The following is a 24541-nucleotide window of genomic DNA, read 5'->3' as shown; positions in this document are numbered from 1 at the left end:
GTTCACCTTTATGTATTTTTTTAAGGAGATTTGCACACAGGTCATGTTAGCATGTCACGTTGCCAACATGTGATATGCACCTTGTTAAAATTATGTAAAAAGGCTCTTCCTCCTCTAGCTCCTCCTAAAAGGGCATTTAACCTGCCCCCTCTAATGCATATGATTTCCTTGGGCTAACTTTTGCTTTTAAAGGGGAACTCCACACTCCATTCTCCAATGCTCTTGTCTTTCCCCTCTAACCCCTTGGATTTCCACGGGCTAACTTTTGCTTTTAAAGGAGAACTCCATACTCCACACCATTCTCAAAAGGCTGTGAGCTGCCTTCACCAATCCAAACCACATGCTTTTTCAGAGCATACAACAGGGCCAGCCGAGAAAGGGGAGAGAAGAGCGATCGCCCAACCCCCTCCTGAACCATACACGGCCACATGCACTCAACCTAGCTGGCTGCCTTTGGGCCATGTTGGGCTCAGCCCAATACCAACCACAAAGCACCTTGTACCCACTAGTTTAAAGGCGCTTTCCACATTCCATAAAAAGCCCCCTCTCTGCAGCCCCCAACAACCCCAGCCTATGGTTGTGTGGAAAAGGCCCTTGTCCCCCTGAATATGGGAACAAGGTGGTTGACTTTCTGGGTGCCTGAGCCCCTCCTGCCCCCAAGCATCCACCCCCCTTTCATGGGCTGGCTTGCTGTGTGTTTGGCTAGGGGTTTGTTAGTGTGTGGGAGGGGCACAATATATTTTTAGTTTGGGGTGGTATTTTTCACGTGGAGTTTCTCATTTTAAGCCTTAACAGACCCAAATGGCCTTGTATGTATTGGGAGGCAGGCTATTTTTTGTTTTGGGTTAAAATCTTGCAGATTTGTAAGTTTTCTCTAAAGCCGTACATCTTTAAAGCAGCATTTTGGATACATGCTACAGTTGCACCATTTTACAGGCAGAGTATGCCCCCCCCCCCCCCCCCCAACTAGTAACTAGCTTTTAAGCAATTTTGCATTTTTAAAGGCACTTCTCCTTGTTTCGTTTTTGGGGTTGTCCAAATTGGTGACATTGATATATGTCCCTCAGGGTGGGACCTGGGCCCCCCATACCCATTTTAATAAATAGAATATAAGTCAGCCAAGTGGGGACTAGAAAAATTAACAAGTCAGTTCCCATAGACTGCAATGGTATTTGTTGTATAACTTTTGCCCATGTTAGGCTCTTTGTTTTCCCCCATCTGTCCGATCTGTAATTTTGTAGCATGCTGGATGATGTGCTTAATTTTGGACAGGGGGTGGCTTATTTTTTTTTTTTTTTTTAACATTTTGTTTTATTGAAAAAATAAAAGTATAAGCATACAAAGCAACAGAGATCAATTGCTTGGCAGATAAGTTACAATAATAGGTAGATATTTAAGGCACAAGATGGAATTACAGTGATTTCTGTGCAATTATCATCAGTATACCGTTACTTATGTAATATAGTCTAAGGAACCAAATTGAAAGTTAACTGAGTTTCATCAATCTGTATGTTAGTTATGGGGTAAACATATGAACCCGTGCTATATCCTAAGAAGGGGTAGTTACCTCTTTTTTGTAACTAAACAACATACATTGCAGTAATCTACAGTGTACAATTGGTTTATCATCTTATGTAAACATCACCTTCTTCTTAATATTAACTATTATAAAAGTAAAGAGGTGAGGAGAAGAAGAAAAAAGAAGGAAAAGAAAGGGAAAAAAGGGAGTGGGAATGTGAGGTGAAAGAGGAGTCAGACCAGGTTTTGTGCCAAGACTGCAGTGAAATCTTGTGAGTACTTAAAGGTGAACCAAGGTTGCCAAGTTCTATGAAATCGTTCAATGTGGCCCCTGTCCTGTGCTAGCATGTCCTCCATCTCGCAAATATCATCCACTTTATTCAGCCATTCTGCTGTAGAAGGAACTCTCACTGAATTCCAATATAGCGGGATCAAAGATTTAGCCGCGTTTAGAAGGTGCTTAGTCAGAGAGTGCTTGTACCGTTTGAGTGAAAAGTTCGTTATGTGTTAAAGGCAGCAAGCTGCCATGAGATTTATTCTTGTTTCAGTAATTTTTTTAATCAGATTTCTTATTGTAGACCAGAAACTTGCGATAGGAGGACAGTGCCACCATATATGGGCCAATGTGCCCAACTCACCCTGACACCTCCAGCATAATGCTGACTTCTGAGAATTCCATTTATGTAATTTGTCTGGTGTGTTGTACCAGTGCATTAGTAGTTTATAGCTCGTCTCTTGTGATTTAGTGTTTATAGAACCTTTATGAGCAAAAATACATGCATACCTCCATTGTTCACCTGAGATGTCCTCTCCCAGCTCCTCTGACCACCTCCTCCTGTGACCGTCATCATCAGTGCTCTTGGGGTGTTGCAGCCACGCATATGCAAATGAAATGGCTCTGTTTAAAGGAGTCCTACTATGGCAAACCGACTCCAGATCCGTGAGAGGCCTAAGGAAATCCCCTTTATGGCTATGGCTGGTTAGGTAGCTTCTTAATTGAAAATAAGACCATTGCCTTAGATGTGGTAGGTTATTTTCAGCCTTCAGTACCGTCCAATCTTTAAATTTGTCATCCGTAAAACAGTCACCCGCAAGTAACGGAAATGCGTCCTGAGTTATGGGCTTGAACAGTTTGTTCCCGAGTCCAGGGGCAAAATCTGGGTTGGGGGTGGCTTATTTTATGCTAGCTGCATTTGGGTTGTTCTGGGCATGCTCAGGGACTTTGTTTTTTTTTTGTGCTTTTTGTGTGTGAATAGCACTTGGATGTTTCTGGGCATGCTCAAAGAGTGTGTTTTTTGGGTTAGTAATTTAGGGACATCCTTAACAGGTGTACCCACTTTGAAGTTCTGTCTCTACATTGGATGAACTTGCATTTTGTGTGTTTCGTGGACTGTGCATGTGTTTTCATTTGCCTCATTAGCACGCAAACGTATGTTATATAAAGCTTGCAGATAGCATTCTTTACCTTGCCCTGAAAAGAGGCAAGATTGCTTGATGGCCTGAGTTTTCTTTGCTGAGCTTGATGGAGTGAAGGGGGATTCAGAACACCTTGCGATTTCAGGTTATGCCTGGTAATTTGCATAAAGTGAGTTTGGAGTTCCTTGTCCAGGATTTGCTGGAGAAATCAGTTGCAGTGGAACCACGACACATCTATTGTATCCAGGACCATGCAGCACCAAGGTACTACGATGTTTCTTTTGTACATAGCAATTTTTGCACAGAAGTTATTGAGAAGTGTAAGGAATTGGAAAAAGCTAACCATGAGGCTTTTCATAGTGGGACTCTTGTATGCAATGGAGGAGAAGCCATTGGTTGTTCACCTGTTTAACCCCTTCACGGACATTGCCTTGGTAGTGACCTTTTTGAAGACATACTGCTCTTCAGTGAAGGGAGGCTTTAGGCTGACTAATTGTCTGGGGATCTTTAATGGCAAATTGAAGTTTTTTGTCAAACTGAAGGTGGATTCTGAAGAGATTGGTGGAGTGCGGCATCCACCAGCTAATTTTTCAATAGCAGGAAATAGAGGGTTTCTCTACTATCCTGGTCAACTAACATACTGCAGGAGATGTCATAAGTTTGGGCATACCAGAGATGAATGTAATGTGGAGATGCACTGCCGGAACTGTGGGGAGGAGGGCCTGTGATATATGTGGACAGCGTGATCACACAGTGAAGAATTGTCCAAAAGTAAGAAGGGCCTATGTCTCTTATGCTGAAGCTGTCAGGCGCACTGCTGTGAGTGGATGACCAGTGTAAACACAGGTGCTGACTGACTCTCCTGAAAAACGGAGAGGAGGGGGAGGTGGAGGTGGAAGAGGAAGAAAGTGGAAACCAGGGTGTGGAGGAGAGAGTGGAGGAGAGAGTAGAAATCCCACCCACCAGTGTGGAGCCATTAACAGCGGAGAGTGGAGTAGAGGTGGAGAGGGAGGTGGAGGAGGCTATGAAGGAGTTGACAGCAACCTTACAGTGGTACCGGAGGTGCAGGAAGCCAAGAAGAGGAGGTGGAAAAGATGGAGACACTGGGTGCCAAGACCAAAGTGGACACTTTGGAGAGCCCTAAGAAGAGAAGGGCTAAGTAATTGATAGTAGAGGCAGCTGGAATTGAAACAAGTAATCCCTTTGAGGTCCTGGGGGATGTCAGAGTGGAGGTAGAATCACCAGCACTAAGTCCAGGGACTCCAAGAATTTTTCAGCCAGCCTAGTCAGGAGTTTCTGGTTGATAAAAGCGTTGTGGCCCTAAGGAATGCATGTCAGTTTTTTGGCTTAAGTGATAGGACTGGGGGTGAATGATGCACATCTTCATGTGAATGAGCAACAAGCTGGTGTCCCTCAGTGTGAGGGGTTTTGGGTCGCCTGCTAGACAGAGTGCCATTTTTGAGGACTTGAGGGTCAATGGATGAGACATCACCTGGCTACAGGAATGTTTTTTTAGTCGACCACCCAAGCCTCCGGAGTGGGTGGTGGATTACATATGGTTGGCAGTTGGGGACAATAGGAATGCTGGGGTAGGCATTATCATTATAAATAGAAATATTTGCATTATGTTATGTTGTGTTAGTGCCAGGAAGATTAATTCTGGCAGATTTAGTTTTGTTTAACCAGAAGTTTAGGCTTTTTAATTTATATGCTCCTGTGAATAGATAGGAATGTCTTGAGTTTTTTGAAGTTTTGAAGTTACATGCAGTGGGGAGGAGACCTACTGTGATCATGGGTGACTTTAATACGATCCGTTTTGTGAAAGATCAGATAGGAGTAGTGGAGACTAAGTTAGATGTAGGTAGCACCATGCTGAATGGGGTAATTCAGGACTTACATCCCAATGATGCTCATATTGTTCTGGGTTTGGTGGATCCGTATTTCACTTTTTTTTCAGAGTGTGGACACACCAAATGTAGAATTGATTTATGTTTGTTTTCTGATGCGTTCAAATGTGCTAATGTTAAGCACAGGCCGGTACTTTTTTCAGACCATGTGGCAGTGTATGTTGACTTCAGTATGGGGGATAGTATTAAGTTTGGTTTAGGGGCATGGAGGTTAAATAGTTTATTGTTGCAGGACGAGCATGTCAAAGCCCATTTTAGTAACGTATATAGTAGATGGGTTGATAGGAAAAAAGATTTCAGTAATATTTTGGGGTGGTGGTATTGGGTCAAAAGGAAATTAAATTCTTTTTTTTTAAAAAAGAGTAGGGATAAAAGTAGCAGTGAGAAAAGGAGATATTCTAGGTTACAAGTCAGGTTGGCTACATTATATTCATATGGGCTTTGACATGGCCGATGAAATAGACCATGTTAGGAAGTGGATTAAAGAGGTATTAACTGGAAGTGGAAAGAAAATTATTTTTCAAGCGAGAGTAAAACATCTGGAGCAGGATAAATTTTTTTTCAAGAAGATTTGTAAGGAAAAAGGAGTGTTTGAGGGTGTGTATGATGAAGAAGGGAGGGAATGTAGGGGAGAGAATGTACTGGAATGCATAACTAAATTTTATGAAAGGTTGTACGAGGGAGTGTGTGTTGATGAGTCAGATACTAGAATGATTGATATGGTAGAGGATAATTTAGATGAGGATGATAAGGTTTTTTTGCAGAAAGAGGTGAACGAGGAGGAGGTGTGGGAAGCTGTGACAAGCATGGGGGCTAATAAAACTCCAGGAGGGGATGGCTTATCAAGTGAGATTTTTAAAATTGTTTTGGGATATTATTAAGGGGGAAGTGGTTGAGTTATTTAGTTACATGATGAGGGAAGGTATTATATCCGAATCTATGAGAGAAGGGGTAGTGGTATTAATTTATAAGAAGGGAGTTAGGAAGGATATTCGAAATTTGAGGCCTATCTCCTTGTTAAATTCAGACTACAAGGTATTTGCAAAAATGGTAGCGAGGAGATTATCTAAGGTCATTAGTAGGATGGTTAGCGAGACGCAGACCTGTGCAGTGCTGGGTCGAATGATCGCAGAGAATTTAATTTTAGTTAGGGATTTAATTAATTTTTGTAAAGGTAGGAATAGTTTGATTATCCTGACATCATTTGACCTAGAGAAGGCATATGTTAAAGTGAATCATGGGTTTTTGTGGGAGGTTTTAAAGCGGATGGGTATACCACAGCAGCTCATTAATGTAATAAAAAGTTTGTATTGGGGGATCAGTAGTCGGGTTCTGGTTAATGAAGTTTGGGGTGGGCTTTTTTGGTTAAATATGGGGAGAGACAGGGGTGTCCCCTATTCTCTTTATTTGTTTTATTGATCCGCTGTTAAGGATAATACAGAGGAATAAGGTGGTGAGGGGCTTTTTGGTGAGTGGGAGGAAAATTGTGAAATCTTTAGGTTATATGGATGATGTGGTGGCAGTGTGTCAGTTGGTGGTGGGCGTAAGAAGGGTGAAGTTACTTTAGTCTATTTTTTGTGTATGTGCGGGAATGAGCATGAATTAGAATAAGTGTGGTTTGGGTGTGCATAGGAGACAGGTGGAATGTGTGGATAATCAGATTGGGAAGGTTGAGGATGGAGTGAGGATTTGGGGTATTGTGTTTGACCATGGAATGAAAGGGGAAGCGTGCTTGAATGAAGTGGCAGAAAAGAGAGCCAAGAAGTTGAGGTGTCTAAGAAAATTGTCAATTTATGGGAAAGTTTTAGTAGTCAAGGCAGTAACCTTACCTTTAATTGTGTATGCAAGCAATATCTTCCCTCCTGGGGAGATAAGATTGAAGAAAATTAATAAGTTATTGTTTACTTTTTTATGGGGGTCGAAAATGGAAAGAGTCAAGAAAGAATATGTGTGTAGACGTGAATGTAATGGTGGGTTGGGTTTTACGAATGTGAGAGTGTTATTGGTTTTGCATGGTGAAAATTTTGAGGAATGGTGGAGTGTGTGCTAGGATGATATCTTTTTCGGGTGGATGATTGTGTAGGAGATGGGGGGGGGGGGAGGGATTCGAGGATACTGGTGGCCTACGTGGTGGCATCGCGACTACTGGGTATTAGGAAAGTTGTGATTTGACCATAATCAAATAATGCTGTTTTAGTTAGGCCAAAGGTTATTTAAAAAGTCATTGTAATCATTTGATGAAAATTTTTCTTTTATTTGTTCACTTTGCCACATTTGAATCGAAAAAAAAAAAAATCTAAAGATTTCGATTCGGCTGATTCAAAATATGTAGATTTGAACGTTTCAAATTGAAATAAATTGGTAAATTCAAAGAAAATTTGAAAAAGACATAAAACAAATTCCGAATACAAATTCCGAAAACGAATCCCGAATACGAACTGAACGAATCAACCAAATTTAACTAAACTAAATAACTAGATTAACGAATCTAAATGAATCAAAACAATTTTTTTTCATCGTGCACATGTCTAATAATTATCTTGTACCTGCAACAATAGCAATATATATATACGCTTACCCAATCACTTGAACATCCTCACTTAAATATCAAGCAGAAATGGTCTTTAAGATACATTAATGATTTTATGGTATTCAATAGGGACCCCCAACTTAGAATATGGTATTCAAAAGGGAACCCCCAAATTGGTGCACAGACAAGAGCTCTCTAGTGACCGTAAGGGGTATAAACCGGACCAGGCTATAAAAAAAATATATATAGGGAAAAAAAGCTTTTATCAAAATATCATCTGGTAAAGGGTGCACAATTCTCCTCTCACCCATCAGTTCTCACTAGATGGTACCCAGCTACTTGTAATTATGGATGAGCCGAACACCCCCCTGTTCGGTTCACACCAGAACATGTGAACAGGCAAAAAATTTGTTCGAACACACGAACACCGTTAAAGTCTATGGGACACGAACATGAATAATCAAAAGTGCTAATTTTAAAGGCTTATGTGCAAGTTATTGTCATAAAAAGTGTTTGGGGACCCGGGTCCTGCCTCAGGGGACATGGATCAATGCAAAAAAAAGTTTTAAAAGTTTTAAAAACGGACGTTTTTTCGGGAGCAGTGATTTTAATAATGCTTAAAGTGAAACATTAAAAGTGTAATATTCCTTTAAATTTCATACCTGGGGGGTGTCTATAGTATGCCTGTAAAGGGGCGCATGTTTCCCGTGTTTAGAACAGTCTGACAGCAAAATGACATTTCAAAGGAAAAAAAAGTCATTTAAAACTACTCGCAGCTATTAATGCATTGCTGGTCTGACAATACACATAGAAGTTCAGAAGTTCATTAATAAAAATGGCATGGGAATTCCCCACAGGGGAACCCCGAACCATAATTAAAAAAAAAATGACGTGGGGGTCCCCCTAAATTCCATACCAGGCCCTTCAGGTCTGGTATGGATATTAAGGGGAACCCCAGCCAAAATTTAAAAAAAAAATGACGTGGGGGGTTCCCCTAAATTCCATACCGGGCCCTTCAGGGCTGGTATGGATATTAAGGGGAACCCCATGCCAAAATTTAAAAAAAAACAGCGTGGGGTCCCCCCAAAAATCCATACCAGACCCTTATCTGAAGGAAGATAGAAGATAGAAGAAAGAAGAAAGAAGAAGCATTTAAATAAAGGAATTGTCAAAAACGGTCTCTTGTCATTTTTAACATTTTTGACAGTTTTTTAGTGAAATAATAGGGGTACTTTTGTACCCCCTTACCATTTCACACAGGGGGGAGGCCTGGGATCTGGGGGTCCCCTTGTTAAAGGGGGCTTCCAGATTCCGATAAGCTCCCCGCCCGCAGACCCCCACAACCACCGGCCAGGGTTGTGGGGATGAGGCCCTTGTCCTCATCAACATGGGGACAAGGTGTTTTGGGGGGCTACCTCAAAGCACCCTCCCAATGTTGAGGGCATGTGGCCTGGTACGGTGCAGGAGGGGGGGGCGCTCTCTCGTCCCCCCTCTTTTCCTGCGGCCTGCTAGGTTGCGTGCTCGGATAAGGGTCTGGTATGGATTTTTGGGGGGACCCCATGCCGTTTTTTTTTTTAATTTTGGCGCGGGGTTTCCCTTAATATCCATACCAGACCTGAAGGGCCTGGTATGGAATTTAGGGGGACCCCCACATCATTTTTTTTTTAAATTTTGGTTCGGGGTTCCCCTGTGGGGAATTCCAATGCCATTTTTATCAATGAACTTCTATGTGTATTGTCGGACCGGCAATGCATTAGTAGCCGCGAGTAGTTTGAAATGACTTTTTTTCCTTTGAAATGTCATTTTTCTGTCAGACTTTTCTAAACATGGGAAACATGCGCCCCTTTACAGGCATACTTTAGACACCCCCCAGGTACAAAATTTAAAGGGATATTACACTTTTATTGTTTCACTTTAAGCATTATTAAAATCACTGCTCCCAAAAAAAACACAGTTTTTAAAACTTTTTTTTGCATTGATACATGTCCCCTGGGGCAGGACCCAGGTCCCCAAACACTTTTTATGACAATACCATGCATATAAGCCTTTAAAATTTGCACTTTTGATTTCTCCCATAGACTTTTAAAGGGTGTTCCGCGGCATTCGAATTTGCCGCAAACACCCCAAATTGTTCGCTGTTCGGCGTACTTGCGAACAGCCCATGTTCGAGTCGAACATGAGTGAACTCGAAGCCAGTGGCGGCTGGTGCTCCATTTTTTTAGGGGGGCGCAAACAAAATCTCAAAGAACCCCCCCCCCATGTAACTCGCCCGTGATGGGGTAGATAGATAGATAGATAGATAGATAGATAGATAGATAGATAGATAGATAGATAGATAGATAGATAGATAGATAGATAGACAGTTATATAGATAGATATACAGATAGATATACAGTTATATAGATATATAAACAGATAGATATACAGATAGATAGATATACAGTTATATAGATAGATATACAGATAGATAGATATACAGTTATATAGATAGATATACAGATAGATATACAGTTATATAGATAGATATACAGATAGATAGATATACAGTTATATAGATATATAAACAGATAGATATACAGATAGATAGATATACAGTTATATAGATATATAAACAGATAGATATACAGATAGATAGATATACAGTTATATAGATAGATATACAGATAGATAGATATACAGATAGATAGATATACAGTTACAGGGGGTCCCCTAGTTACAAACATCCGACTTACAAACGACTCCTACTTACAAACGGAGGGAGACAACAGGAAGTGAGAGGAAATCTAGCCCTAGGAAGACAAATAAACTCCTGTAAGAGCTATTATGGGGAAAAGGTACCTCCACTGATGCTTTATCACCAAGACTTGTTTCCACAACAACCCAAAATTTTCAAAATCCAATTGTCATTGGGACAGAAAGTGAGGTGAAATCTTCTGAAGAGGTGCACACACAGCAAAACAAATGTTACAGGGGTGTTAACCCTTCCCTATGTTTTCCAAAAAGCTTAAAAATTGTTTTTTTGGCTGGAGCTACACTTAAAAAATGTACCTGTTCCGACTTACAAACAGATTCAACTTAAGAACAAACCTACAGTCCCTAACTTGTTTTGTAACCCGGGGACCCCCTGTATATAGATAGATAGATAGATAGATAGATAGATAGATAGATAGATAGATAGATAGATAGATAGATAGATAGATAGATAGATATACAGTTATATAGATAGATATATATACAGTTATATAGATAGTTATACAGATAGATATACAGATAGATAGATATACAGTTTTATAGATATATAAACAGATAGATATACAGATAGATAGATATACAGTTATATAGATAGATATACAGCTAGATAGATATGTAGATAGATAGATAGATAGATAGATAGATAGATAGATAGATAGATAGATAGATAGATAGATAGATAGATAGATAGATAGATAGATAGATAGATAGATAGATAGATAGATAGATAGATAGATAGATAGATAGATAGACAGTTATATAGATATACAGTTATATAGATATACAGTTATATAGATAGATAGATAGATAGATAGATAGATAGATAGATAGATAGATAGATAGATAGATAGATAGATAGATAGATAGATAGATAGATAGATAGATAGATAGATAGATAGATAGATAGATAGATAGATAGATAGATAGATAGATAGATAGACAGTTATATAGATATACAGTTATATAGATAGATAGATAGATAGATAGATAGATAGATAGATAGATAGATAGATAGATAGATAGATAGATAGATAGATAGATAGACAGTTATATAGATATACAGTTATATAGATATACAGTTAGATAGATAGATAGATAGATAGATAGATAGATAGATAGATAGATAGATAGATAGATAGATAGATAGATAGATAGATAGATAGATAGATAGATAGATAGATAGATAGACAGTTATACAGATAGATAGATACTTAGATAGAGAGAGATATGGTGAGAGAGAGAGAGAGAGAGAGAGATGAGATGATAGAATGCACACAGCATGACTCCAGGACGCAGTGCTGGGAGCCCCTGTGATATACATATATATACACATACAGGAGATGTGTAATGAAGGCTCCAGCAGATTGTGGGTGAAGGGCTGGAGCGGAGGTTGAATCCAGGCAGGGCAGATGTGAAGCCCGGCTCCCTCCACCCTCCGATCACAGACTTTAAGAAGAGTATAACAAGGTGGACAGACAAAGGCATTAACTTACCTTGCTTCTCTATTCACACCAGCCAAAACAGGAAGTGACACGCCGCCCGGTGACAGCACCGCCCAGAAATGAAGACATAAAGGAGAATGCCCCAATCAGTATCTAGAGGCGCACTGCACAGCGCCACAGGGCAACAAAAAAAACAGCAAATGAAGCATTTTGCCTGCAATCACGGGATTGCATTGGCATGACGCTTCCATAGTGCACCGTGTCCGGCGCCCGCCCGGAACACAGTGCACTTCTTAAAGAAACTTTTTTTTTTTTAAAGGGACATTTTTTTTTGACTGGCTTTGGGGGGGGCGGCACCCATGCGCCCCCTATGGACGGGCCACCACTGCTCGAAGCTCATCCCTACTTGTAATATATATGCTCCAACAGTAAGAAACTATTGAAAAACAAAAAATATAACTCTAATCAAAACAGAGAACTTTACTACCCATCACTATATGCAGTATCGTATATAGGAATTTATCTGTCAGACCAGTGGTTCTCAACCTCAGTCCTCAAGTACCCCCGAGGGGTCATGTTTTGGGAAATTTACCCTTAGATAAAATAGCTCTTATCAATGCCATGTCATTGATATTGATTTAAAGCAGCTGTGCAAAGTAAAGGAAAACCTGAAAACATGGCCCGTTGGGGGTACTTGAGGACTGAGGTTGAGAATCACTGTGTTAGACCAGTGTTTCTCAACTCCAGTCCTCAAGGCGCACCAACAGGTCATGTTTTCAGGATTTCCCTCAGATGGAACGGCTGTGGTAAATACTAAGGAAAAGAGGGACACACCTGGGGACCCGGGGTGGACTGGGTCAATGGACAGCAACAGCTAGCAGCACTTCAGAACATCGTTCATATCCATGTCCACGTGGCAGGCTGGTGGATAGCATCACCCTCGAGGGTCCAGCCAAAGGTGGGATGTGGCACTGCAAGGAGGCAGAGCCAGTGGAAATATAAAGGACCAGTGGGCGAGTAGACGCAGGCCACTCTCACTCTGCTCAGTGCTGCCTCCTGTCCTGGAGGCTGCGGCTGGACAAGTCAAGAAGACATGATGTCATATAATGGAGCCTGGAGGCGCCGAGGTGCAGAGGCTAAGGTGCAGTGAAAGCCAAACAACAAATAGCAGGAATCAAAATTAGTTTACTGCAGTAGATCAGGCAGCGATTGTGCTTGGTTGCCAGATATTACAGCACACATTACAGCTCACTGATTAGTTGCTAGAGCTTACAGCACATAATTTCTGCTTGCTGGTTGGTTGCTAGAGGTTAGTGCACATCATTACTGCACACTGATTGGTTGCTAGAGGTTACTGCACATTAATACTGCTCACTGATTGGTTGCTTTAGATTACTGCTTATCATTACCACTCACTGATTGACTGCTAGAGATTACAGCAGTGTGACAAAATACCAGCCCCCCCTCGAATACAGTTGAAAAACAAATTCTGGTAAACTTGCCGTAGAGAGTAGTGGGTGTGACCACATTGTGTGTGCAAATGCTGCACCAATTTAAAAATGTAGTTCCTGCACTACTTTTAGCAAATTCGGGGGGGCGACTTGCATAGATATTTGTACATGAAGCCGTACAGATGTCTTCCAAGTTACACCTGAAGTCGCGCTGACATGCGACTTTGAAATTGTGCCATTTCAAATGAAGCTGCATGATTTCAAAGCCGTAGTCAATGTGAACGGGGACTCAAAGAGGATGAGTAAATAGAACCACCCCTTGACCACATACCTCTGAATAAACACAGCAGCTGCATCGTTGATTACACGTTACTGTGACTTTGATGCTTAGCTTCGCGGTGCTGCAACCCAACATGGCAAGGTTCACAGGCGGCATCACAGTTAAACTTGCCCATTGAAGTCACAGTCGGCGCAGCTACAAGCCAAATGCACAGATAATCAGAGACTACGGATGGATTACAAGAGATATCCAGACACTGCAGATGGATGATAGGAGATAACCAGAGACTGCAGATAAGATTACAGGAGATAACCAGAGACTGCGGATGGACAACAGGAGATAACCAGAGACTGCAGCTGAATTACAGGAGATAACCAGAGACTGCGGATGGACAAAGGGAGCTAACCAGAGACTGTGTATGCGACATACAGGAGATAACCAGAGACTGTGGATGGACAAAAAGAAATGACAAGAGACTGCAGATGGACAAAAGGAGATAACCAGAGACTGTGGACGCGACACACAGCAGATAATCAGAGACTGTGGACGCGACATACAGGAGGTAACCAAACACTGCGACATGACATACAGGAAGTAACCACAGACTGCGGATGCGACATACAGGAGATACCCAGAGACTGCAATTGTGACATACAGGAGATAACCAGAGACTGCGGACGCGACATACAGGAGATAAACAAACACTGCGGACGCGACATACAGGAAATAACCAGAGACTGCGGACGCAACATACAGGAGATACCCAGAGACTGCGGTCGTGACATACAGAAGATAACCAGAGACTGCGGACACGACATACAGGAGATAACCAGAGAGACTGCGGATGGATTACAGGAGATAACCAGAGACTGGGCTGGAATACAGGAGATAACCAGAGACTGCGGCTGGAATACAGAAGATAACCAGGGACTGCAGATGGACAACAGGAGATAACCAGAGACTGCGGACGCGACATACAGAAGATAACCAGAGACTGTTGACGCGACACACAGAAGATAATCAGAGACTGCGGATGCGACATACAGGAGGTAACCAAACACTGCGACGCGACATACAGGAAATAACCAGAGACTGCGGACGCGACATACAGGAGATACCCAGAGACTGCGGTCATGATATACAGAAGATAACTAGAGACTGTGGACACGACATACAGGAGATAACCAGAGAGACTGCGGATGGATCACAGGGGATAACCAGAGACCGGGCTGGATTACAGGAGATAACCAGAGACTGCGGCTGGAATACAGAAGATAACCAGAGACTGCAGATGGACAACAGGAGATAACCAGAGACTGCGGTTGTGACATACAGAAGATAACCAGAGACTGCGGTCATGACATACAGAAGATAACCAAAGACTGTGGACGCGACATACAGGAGATAACCAGAGAGACTGCGGATGGATTACAGGAGATAACCAGAGACCGGGCTGGATTACAGGAGATAACCAGAGACTGCAGATGGACAACAGGAGATAACCAGAGACTGCAGACGCGACATATAGAAGATAACCAGAGACTGTTGACGCGACACACAGCACATAATCAGAGACTGCGGATGCAACATACAGGAGGTAACCAAACACTGCGACGCGACAAACAGGAAATAACAAGAGACTGCGGACGCGAGATACAGAAGATAACCAGAGACTGCGGTCGTGACATACAGAAGATAACCAGAGACTGCGGTCATGACATACAGAAGATAACCAAAGACTGCGGACGCGACATACAGGAGATAACCAGAGAGACTGCGGATGGATCACAGGAGATAACCAGAGACTGGGCTGGATTACAGGAGATAACCAGAGACTGCAGATGGACAACAGGAGATAACCAGAGACTGCGGACGCGACATACAGAAGATAACCAGAGACTGCGGACGCGACATACAGGAGATAACCAGAGACTGCAGACGCGACATATGTGGGGGCCAGTAAAGCATTGCACCAGCGATCAGAAGATCTCCTGCAGACTTGTCATTGTATCTGTGTGCCTGTACATCCCATACAGGCAAGCAGATACATTGACAGGAAGAATCAATGAACTACCACAGCGCTTCACAGCACTGCATTAGTTCACAACTAGAAGACAGCATTCACAAAGGATGTCGGGACTTGTAGTTCATTCATACATGGAACCCCGCACAGCCATACTGATTTCAAAAACTGACGGCTAGTACAGGGGAAGCTGTCACAGGGAGGGGGGGTTGAGCAGCGGCTGCAGCATTGGGAACATTTTACATGTTCCACCCTAAAACCGGGTGGAACATGTAAGGTGAACTTATCCTTTAAATACCCTTTGACTAAACAATTGGTGTTTTCAGATAGGCTTTCACACCTAGACACATAGTTACATAGTTACATAGTTACATAGTTACATAGTAGGTGAGGTTGAAATAAGACACAAGTCCATTAAGTCCAACCTATGTGTGTGATTATGTGTCAGTATTACATTGTATATCCCTGTATGTTGCGGTCATTCAGGTGATTATCTAATAGTTTCTTGAAGCTATCAATGCTCGCCGCTGAGATCGCCGCCTGTGGAAGGCAATTCCACATCCTTGCCGCTTTTACAGTAAAGAACCCTCTACGTAGTTTAAGGTTAAACCCCTTTTCTTCTAATTGTAATGAGTGGCCACGAGTTTTATTAAACTCTCTTCTGCGAAAACGTTTTATCCCTATTGTGGGGTCACCAGTACGGTATTTGTAAATTGAAATCATATCCCCTCTCAAGCATCTCTTCTCCAGAGAGAATAAGTTCAGTGCTTGCAACCTTTCCTCATAACTAAGATCCTCCAGACCCTTTATTAGCTTTTTTGCCCTTCTTTGTGCTCGCTCCATTTCCAGTACATCCTTCCTGAGGACTGGTGCCCAGAACTGGACAGCATACTCCAGGTGCGGCCGGACCAGAGCCTTGTAGAGTGGGAAACACAATATGGAAGCCGGGAGCACGTGGATGGAAAATAAATATGCAAAAATAAAAAAGTGCCAGTGCAGGTGCATTGCCAAAACCTTGCAAGCTTGTAAAAAAATTGGCCTAGTCTCAGCCAAAAGGGCTAGCCTGAGGCATTGTGTAGAGAAAAACCTTAGGTGTTGTGGCCTAGTGCTGTTTTACACAGTGGAGTCCCACACCAATAGGGCTCCTCTGGCACCCCCAGGACGCTGCTCCCAGAGGCACTTAACACAGAGGCCTCCCTGCCTTCTCAGCCCAAGAAAAGGTAGCACAGTCGAATCAGGAGGCACTTGGCCCCTTGGAATCCTCCACCAGGGAATTACTCCCAGATTCCACTTCACCCAGTCGGTGAAATGGTTTCTGTTCCCACGGGTAGATCCCTCAGGATGCCCATCATACCATCAGTGGTTCTATACAGCCAGCCATCCTAGCCATTAGGCCAAAATGACAGTGGAGCACCCCTATGAAACACTGATAAGAAAAGATACTACACTTAATCTTAGCCAAAAAGCTGAGAAAGGGTTGTTCTAGAACTTACACTAATACTTATACCACACTAACATCTGCCCTGCCTATTAGTAGGCTGTTAGCCCTGGTGACACAATGGGTACTTTCAACTCTGTGACAACAAGTATCTCACAGTTGGTGGGATGGACCATGATGAATGTTGGCAAGTATCTCATAAGTGGCAAGACAGATGATGATAAATGATGGTAACTATCTCACAGGTTTCCCCAGAGTGCTCACTACTTGGCCAAAAAAGAAAAATAGAGTTCAACAGCCTGCATTCAGCTAGTCCACATATTGTAATTTGGCACAGACTGAAATTGAGCAGCACAGCTCAGCCTTGCACCATCCCTGTATATGTAACTCTTCAAAGGTCAGGGCACATGTTAGAAACAGCTTTCCCCTGGGGTTAAATCCAAAATTACCTTCTGACATTCTTCACCAAAGCCACATAAGAATAAAATGATTAGATTTTCACAGCTGTAAATTACGACATCAAAATTGATGAGTTTCTTCTCAGGACCCGGATATTTAAGTTTGCTTAATGTGTGACAATGATCTGCTGAATGTGTTGTTAGTAAAATGTGCTGGTGCCATAAATGTCTTCCCTGTTATTGTCTCACAGGGGACAACTGTAATTCCTCTTCTTGGTTCTGCTCTATCAGACCCAGAGTGCTGGAAGTCACCCTATGACTTTAATCCAGAAAATTTCTTGGATGAGAATGGGACATTTTGTCCACAGGAAGCTCTGATTCCTTTCTCTGCAGGTAAGAAACAGAAAGAGAAACAATCATAGTATTTTCATCTGCCATGTAATGTACTCATATTTCTATCTGCTGCCCTCTGGTTTTTCCAGGAAAGAGGATATGCCCTGGGGAAGGTCTGGCTCGGATGGAGATCTTTCTTTTTCTCACTGCTCTGCTCCAAAAATTCTTCTTCCACCCTGCAAACCTAACCGACACGTTCAACCTGGAGGTGCTTCGACGGGCTAACCGAAAAGAGGGTCTCTCCTACAATTTTAGAGCCAATCCTAGAACGGAGAAAATGAATGGACACACAAGTCCAAGACTCGAGGACACACTTCAGTAAAAAGAAACATTATCTTTTCCAGCACTTCTAATGGTTGCTTGATTCTGTAGATATCTGAAATGCTTTACTTGGAAGACTGAGACTCCCATTCCCTCAGCATACAGTTCTTTCTCTAGAAGTCTTAATGCTAATAATTCTATGAACTTATTTCTTAATTTGTCTATGCCTGACACTACAAGTTAAGTGCTAGCAATGAAAGGTCACGTTGAAGTCGTGTTTAAACACTTTAGCTTTAGAGTGCTTTTATACTGCAGGTGCAGAGCAAAGTATCTGTGGTTTTCTTGAAGGTTACCTGTACTTTCCCATAGACTTCTATTAGATTACGCATTTTTGATGCGTTTTCCAAAAGCACACAAGATGCTGCACATTTGGTGCACATTCAGAATGCCCAATCTAATGGAAGTCTATGGGAAAGCGTGGGAAACCCATACAAGAACCACGGGTATACTGCGCTGCATCCGAGCTGTGGCCAAACTGCAGTGTGGCAGTGTGAAAGCGCTGTGGGCATCATTGGATAGAGGCCATCTGAAGTCTGGATGTTTTTGCTGTATCAACTGCGTGACCTCACACACTGTTTCCTTATCTAATCGATCAGAGTTTTGTAGTAAAAGTGACATTGTTGCTATTTTGAAAAACTGAAGTAAAGGCTTCCCTGCAAAGAAAACATTTACATTTACTTACACATACCCACATACTGCACCTATACCGCACCTTTACTGCATCTTTACTGTACCTATACTGCATGCTGGTTAACTAAAGCTGTCGTTAAGTGCACCAACGCTTCTTAAAGGGCCCCAATGATTACTGGCAGAAGAACCACAAAAAAGGACTGCCGCTCATTAAAAATTCATTTGTTCCCTTGCCTCATTTTCTATGGACAGTGCACATCCAGTTGGTCTAGGCATAGCATAGTTGCCATCAGTGCACTTTAAAAGTATAGTTCCTGTGTTCAGTAAATCAAGCTTTATTACTGCTCACTGCTGCACTTTAGGTGCCTTGCTACTGTTTATGCTGATCTGGATGCCAGGTCTGAACTCATGCCTAGTCCTTATTTACTAATCTTCCTATACGCCATGGGTGCTCAACCTGTGACCCTGCAGCTGTTGCGGAATTACAAGTCCCATCATGCCTCTGCCTTTGGGAGTCATGCTGCTTGTAACAGCCAGCCTTGCAATGCCTCATAGTTCTGCAATAGCTGGAGGGCCACAGGTTGAGCCCCCATGCTGTATGCTGAATGATGTTAGTGTAGCACTACCCCCGTAGGAGTCGCAGAGGTTAGGGTTCCCCACTGCTGCACAACTAGTCACTTAGCATTTCCTTAATTCATTCATGTTTTATTAGGCGATGATAACTTGGATAGGGTAGGGAATTATGGGATGCCCAACTTGAAAAATGTCCAGAACACAGAGAAAGGGACAACTTCCTCCCTATTTACACAGTTCTTCCTCTCCCTTCCTCCTGCACAAAGTTAGTTTGTTAGTTAGTTCAGCAAAGGCTCATTACAGGCAGGGACTCACAGCCCCTTTTTACACAGTACAAAATTGAAGTAAATAGCAAACTAACTTCCTTCTGTCTTCCTGTGGCCACTGATCCCAGCTCCACTTGCTTGCAGAAATGCTAACCTGGCTGCCACAAGCCACACCTGGCTGACCTTCCCCCCAGTCCTCCTGGTTAGGGGAAGACTTGGCACAATGTGGTTTTCAAGAAAGCACTGTTACAGCTGACAGCCCTTCCCCTGTTTTGTCCCTGCACCGTGTTGATTTACTCAGGTCTCTGCTTGCTCCTTCCCGATGCCTCCCCGACATGAATCCCTTTACTGTTTTACTGCCTCCTGTGTTAGGATCCTTTCAGGCCAGATTTCCTGAGCTCCCAGCCCAAGGTAAACCCCCCACCCGGTAAGGGGTCCCTCAAGGGCCACGACAGCCTCTCTTCAGCACTGCTTCTCCATCATCCACCCAACCCCCTGCTGGCATGACTCATGTCTATTTAAAGACTTTGTCATTCTAAAGGCCTCTAAATATTCAAAGCAGCCCTTCCTAGCCTCCACCCACTAGCTCTAGAACATTCTCCAATGTCCCAGAAACAGGGGGAGGCACCAGAGAGCTGCTAGGAAAAGTCATCCAGCCCTGGCCTCTAATAACCCTGACCCAATTAGCTGACTCTGGTTTTAAAGGAGTTGTAAAGTCTTATGCCCCATACACACGGTCGGACTTGGTTCAGACATTCCATCAACAAAATCCTAGGATTTTTTCCCGACGGATGTTGGCTCAAACTTGTTTTGCGTACACACGGTCGCACAAAGTTGTCGGAATTTCCTATCGCCAAGAACGCAGTGACGTCAAGCACGTACGATGAGACTAGAAAAGGCCAGTTCAGAACCAAGTGCGGCACCCTTTGGGCTCCTTTTGCTAATCTCGTGTTAGTAAAAGTTTGGTGAGAGACGATTCGCGCTTTTTCAGACTCGTGGTTTTCAGATCGTTTTCTGCCATTCAGTTTTTGCTTGTGGGTTTGTATCTGCTCTTCAGTGTGTGCAAGCAAGTTCCGCGTGACTTATAGTCATTGTATTCTTGTTCATTCGTTACTGTTTTTCAGGTCGCTCTTCACAGGCCTTGCTGTTCTTCAGTGCGTTCTGTTACTTCGTTCTGAGCAGCCGACCGTTTTCTAGCCATGTTGCGTATGCGTACTCCTCGTAGAGTTCGTGCTGTGCGGGGGCTTTGTTTTGAGGTCCCGACCTTGACACAAGTCCAGTCCATGAACAGGGTGGGGAGGAGTTCATGGACCAAGAATTGGTTGCTTCAGCGTGACCAGTTCTCTCATATGCCTTTGCTCCGTGAGATCCGTGAGAATAATCCTGATGATTTCAGGAACTTTCTCAGGATGACGGACCCGTGTTTCACCATTTGTTGGCTTTGCTGACCCCTTATATTAGCAGGCAGTAGGGATGAGCCGAACACCCCCCTGTTCGGTTCGCACCAGAACATGCGAACAGGAAAAAAGTTCGTTCGAACATGCGAACACCGTTAAAGTCTATGGGACACGAACATGAATAATCAAAAGTGCTAATTTTAAAGGCTTATATGCAAGTTATTGTCATAAAAAGTGTTTGGGGACCTGGGTCCTGCCCCAGGGGACATGGATCAATGCAAAAAAAAGTTTTAAAAACGGCCGTTTTTTCAGGAGCAGTGATTTTAATAATGCTTAAAGTCAATCAATAAAAGTGTAATATCCCTTTAAATTTCGTACCTGGGGAGTGTCTATAGTATGCCTGTAAAGGGGCGCATGTTTCCTGTGTTTAGAACAGTCTGACAGCAAAATGACATTTTGAAGGAAAAAACTCATTTAAAACTACCCGCGGCTATTGCATTGCCGACAATACACATAGAAGTTCATTGATAAAAACGGCATGGGAATTCCCCAAAGGGGAACCCCGAACCAAAATTAAAAAAAAAAAATGACGTGGGAGTCCTCCTAAATTCCATACCAGGCCCTTCAGGTCTGGTATGGATATTAAGGGGAACCCCGGCCAAAATTTAAAAAAAAAAATGACGTGGGGTTCCCCCTAAATTCCATACCAGACCCTTCAGGTCTGGTATGGATTTTAAGGGGAACCCCGCGCCAAAAAAAAAAAAAAAACGGCGTGGGGTCCCCCCAAAAATCCATACCAGACCCCTATCCGAGCACGCAACCTGGCAGGACGCAGGAAAAGAGGGGGGGACGAGAGTGCGGCCCCCCCTCCCTCCTGAACCGTACCAGGCCACATGCCCTCAACATTGGGAGGGTGCTTTGGGGTAGCCCCCCAAAACACCTTGTCCCCATGTTGATGAGGACAAGGGCCTCATCCCCACAACCCTGGCCGGTGGTTGTGGGGGTCTGCGGGCGGGGGGCTTATAGGAATCTGGAAGCCCCCTTTAACAAGGTGACCCCCAGATCCCGGCCCCCCCCCTGTGTGAAATGGTAAGGGGGTACATAAGTACCCCTACCATTTCACGAAAAAAGTGTCAAAAATGTTAAAAATGACAAGAGACAGTTTTTGACAATTCCTTTATTTAAATGCTTCTTCTTTCTTCTATCTTCCTTCATCTTCTGGTTCTTCTGGTTCTTCTGGCTCTTCTGGTTCTTCCTCCGGCATTCTCGTCCAGCATCTCCTCCGCAGCGTCTTCTATCTTCTTCTCCTCGGGCCGCTCCGCACCCATGGCATGGGGGGAGGCTCCCGCTCTTCTCTTCTTCTTTTCTTCTCTTCTTCTCTTCTTCATTTTCTTCTCCGGGCCGCTCCGCAATCCATGCTGGCATGGAGGGAGGCTCCCGCTGTGTGACGGCGCTCCTCGTCTGACAGTTCTTAAATAACGGGGGGGCGGGGCCACCCGGTGACCCCGCCCCCCTCTGACGCACGGTGACTTGACGGGACTTCCCTGTGGCATTCCCCGTGACGTCACAGGGAAGTCCCGTCAAGTCACCGTGCGTCAGAAGGGGGCGGGGTCACCGGGTGGCCCCGCCCCCCGTTATTTAAGAACTGTCAGACGAGGAGCGCCGTCACACAGCGGGAGCCTCCCTCCATGCCAGCATGGATTGCGGAGCGGCCCAGAGAAGAAAATTAAGAAGAGAAGAGAAGAAAAGAAGAAGAGACGAGCGGGAGCCTCCCCCCCATGCCATGGGTGCGGAGCGGCCCGAGGAGAAGAAGATAGAAGACACCGCGGAGGAGATGCTGGACGAGAACGCCGGAGGAAGAACCAGAAGAGCCAGAAGAACCAGAAGAACCAGAAGATGAAGGAAGATAGAAGAAAGAAGAAGCATTTAAATAAAGGAATTGTCAAAAACTGTCTCTTGTCATTTTTAACATTTTTGACACTTTTTTCGTGAAATGGTAGGGGTACTTATGTACCCCCTTACCATTTCACACAGGGGGGGGCCGGGATCTGGGGGTCACCTTGTTAAAGGGGGCTTCCAGATTCCGATAAGCCCCCCGCCCGCAGACCCCCACAACCACCGGCCAGGGTTGTGGGGATGAGGCCCTTGTCCTCATCAACATGGGGACAAGGTGTTTTGGGGGGCTACCCCAAAGCACCCTCCCAATGTTGAGGGCATGTGGCCTGGTACGGTTCAGGAGGGAGGGGGGGCCGCACTCTCGTCCCCCCCTCTTTTCCTGCGGCCTGCCAGGTTGCGTGCTCGGATAAGGGTCTGGTATGGATTTTTGGGGGGACCCCACGCCGTTTTTTTTTTTTTTTTTTGGCGCGGGGTTCCCCTTAAAATCCATACCAGACCTGAAGGGTCTGGTATGGAATTTAGGGGGGAACCCCACGTCATTTTTTTTTTTAAATTTTGGCCGGGGTTCCCCTTAATATCCATACCAGACCTGAAGGGCCTGGTATGGAATTTAGGGGGACTCCCACGTCATTTTTTTCTTTTAATTTTGGTTCGGGGTTCCCCTTTGGGGAATTCCCATGCCGTTTTTATCAATGAACTTCTATGTGTATTGTCGGCAATGCAATAGCCGCGGGTAGTTTTAAATGAGTTTTTTCCTTCAAAATGTCATTTTGCTGTCAGACTGTTCTAAACACAGGAAACATGCGCCCCTTTACAGGCACACTATAGACACCCCCCAGGTACGAAATTTAAAGGGATATTACACTTTTATTGATTGACTTTAAGCATTATTAAAATCACTGCTCCTGAAAAAACGGCCGTTTTTAAAACTTTTTTTTGCATTGATCCATGTCCCCTGGGGCAGGACCCAGGTCCCCAAACACTTTTTATGACAATAACTTGCATATTAGCCTTTAAAATTAGCACTTTTGATTTCTCCCATAGACTTTTAAAGGGTGTTCCGCGGCATTCGAATTTGCCGCGAACACCCCAAATTGTTCGCTGTTCGGTGAACTTGCGAACAGCCAATGTTCGAGTCGAACATGAGTTTGACTCGAACTCGAAGCTCATTCCTAGCAGGCAGGATACCTGCATGAGGCAAGCCATCACTCCGGAGCAGAGGCTCGTCGCTACCCTGCGGTATTTGGCGACAAGGAGAAGTCTGCAGGACTTGAAGTTCTCGACAGGCATCTCCCCCCAGGCTCTGGGTATCATTATCCCAGAGACCTGTTCTGCCATCATCCAGGTCCTGCAGAAGGAGTATATGAAGGTAAGATTTTTATCCTTTAATATCACATTTCATTGTATTTAATGTGTGCTAGTATATTGTATTTCTTTCCTCATTCCCTAATTACCATGATTGGAATATGCTGTGAATGTCCCCTTTGTCCTCATGCATGCTGGATTTTTAGGTAATTAATTTTTTAGGTCCTTCATACAGATTGTCCTTCACTAACCTCCCCAGCATGTTCTCTCCTGGCCCTATATTCACCGCATGTAGTCACTTAAAACAATGTATTTTATCAGCTCCATAGTATTGCTTTACTCCAAACACCCCCTAAAATGTTTGGAAATGTTATTTTAGCTTTAAATTCAGGCAGAGTGGCAGAGGCTTATTTTTTGTGGTGTCCCCAAATCATTTTTAGTAACCCTCCCTCCCCCAACTGCTAAGTCAGCTGATCCCAATTCTCTATCTATCCTCAATCGTCTATCTGCTGACTTTGCCAAACCCATACACACTATACCCATCTCTTTTGTGCTCTGATTTATGGATGAATTCCCCAAAGCATGTAGGGCAAGGGCCTGCCTGTA

At 43.7% G+C, this 24541-nt stretch overlaps 1 protein-coding gene and 1 pseudogene across 1 annotated transcript in view; one reads left to right on the top strand and one right to left on the bottom strand.

The window, feature by feature from the left end:
• Nucleotides 1-18470, top strand: part of LOC141139106 (cytochrome P450 2G1-like) — a 129350-nt gene extending 110880 nt beyond the window's left edge. Inside the window, exons 8-9 of the mRNA XM_073624925.1 lie at nucleotides 17406-17547; nucleotides 17637-18470. Of these exons, the coding sequence (XP_073481026.1) occupies nucleotides 17406-17547; nucleotides 17637-17869 (375 nt within the window). The 3' untranslated portion in view covers nucleotides 17870-18470. The remainder of the gene's footprint in view (nucleotides 1-17405; nucleotides 17548-17636) is intronic.
• Nucleotides 16677-16796, bottom strand: LOC141141987 (U2 spliceosomal RNA; annotated as a pseudogene).
• Nucleotides 18471-24541: the final 6071 nt, after the last annotated feature.

The sequence above is a fragment of the Aquarana catesbeiana genome, linkage group LG04, assembly GCF_042186555.1.
Source record: "Aquarana catesbeiana isolate 2022-GZ linkage group LG04, ASM4218655v1, whole genome shotgun sequence".
Taxonomy (NCBI): domain Eukaryota; kingdom Metazoa; phylum Chordata; class Amphibia; order Anura; family Ranidae; genus Aquarana; species Aquarana catesbeiana.
Note: the sequence above shows the minus strand (reverse complement) of the source record. Positions and strands in the feature narration are given on the sequence as shown.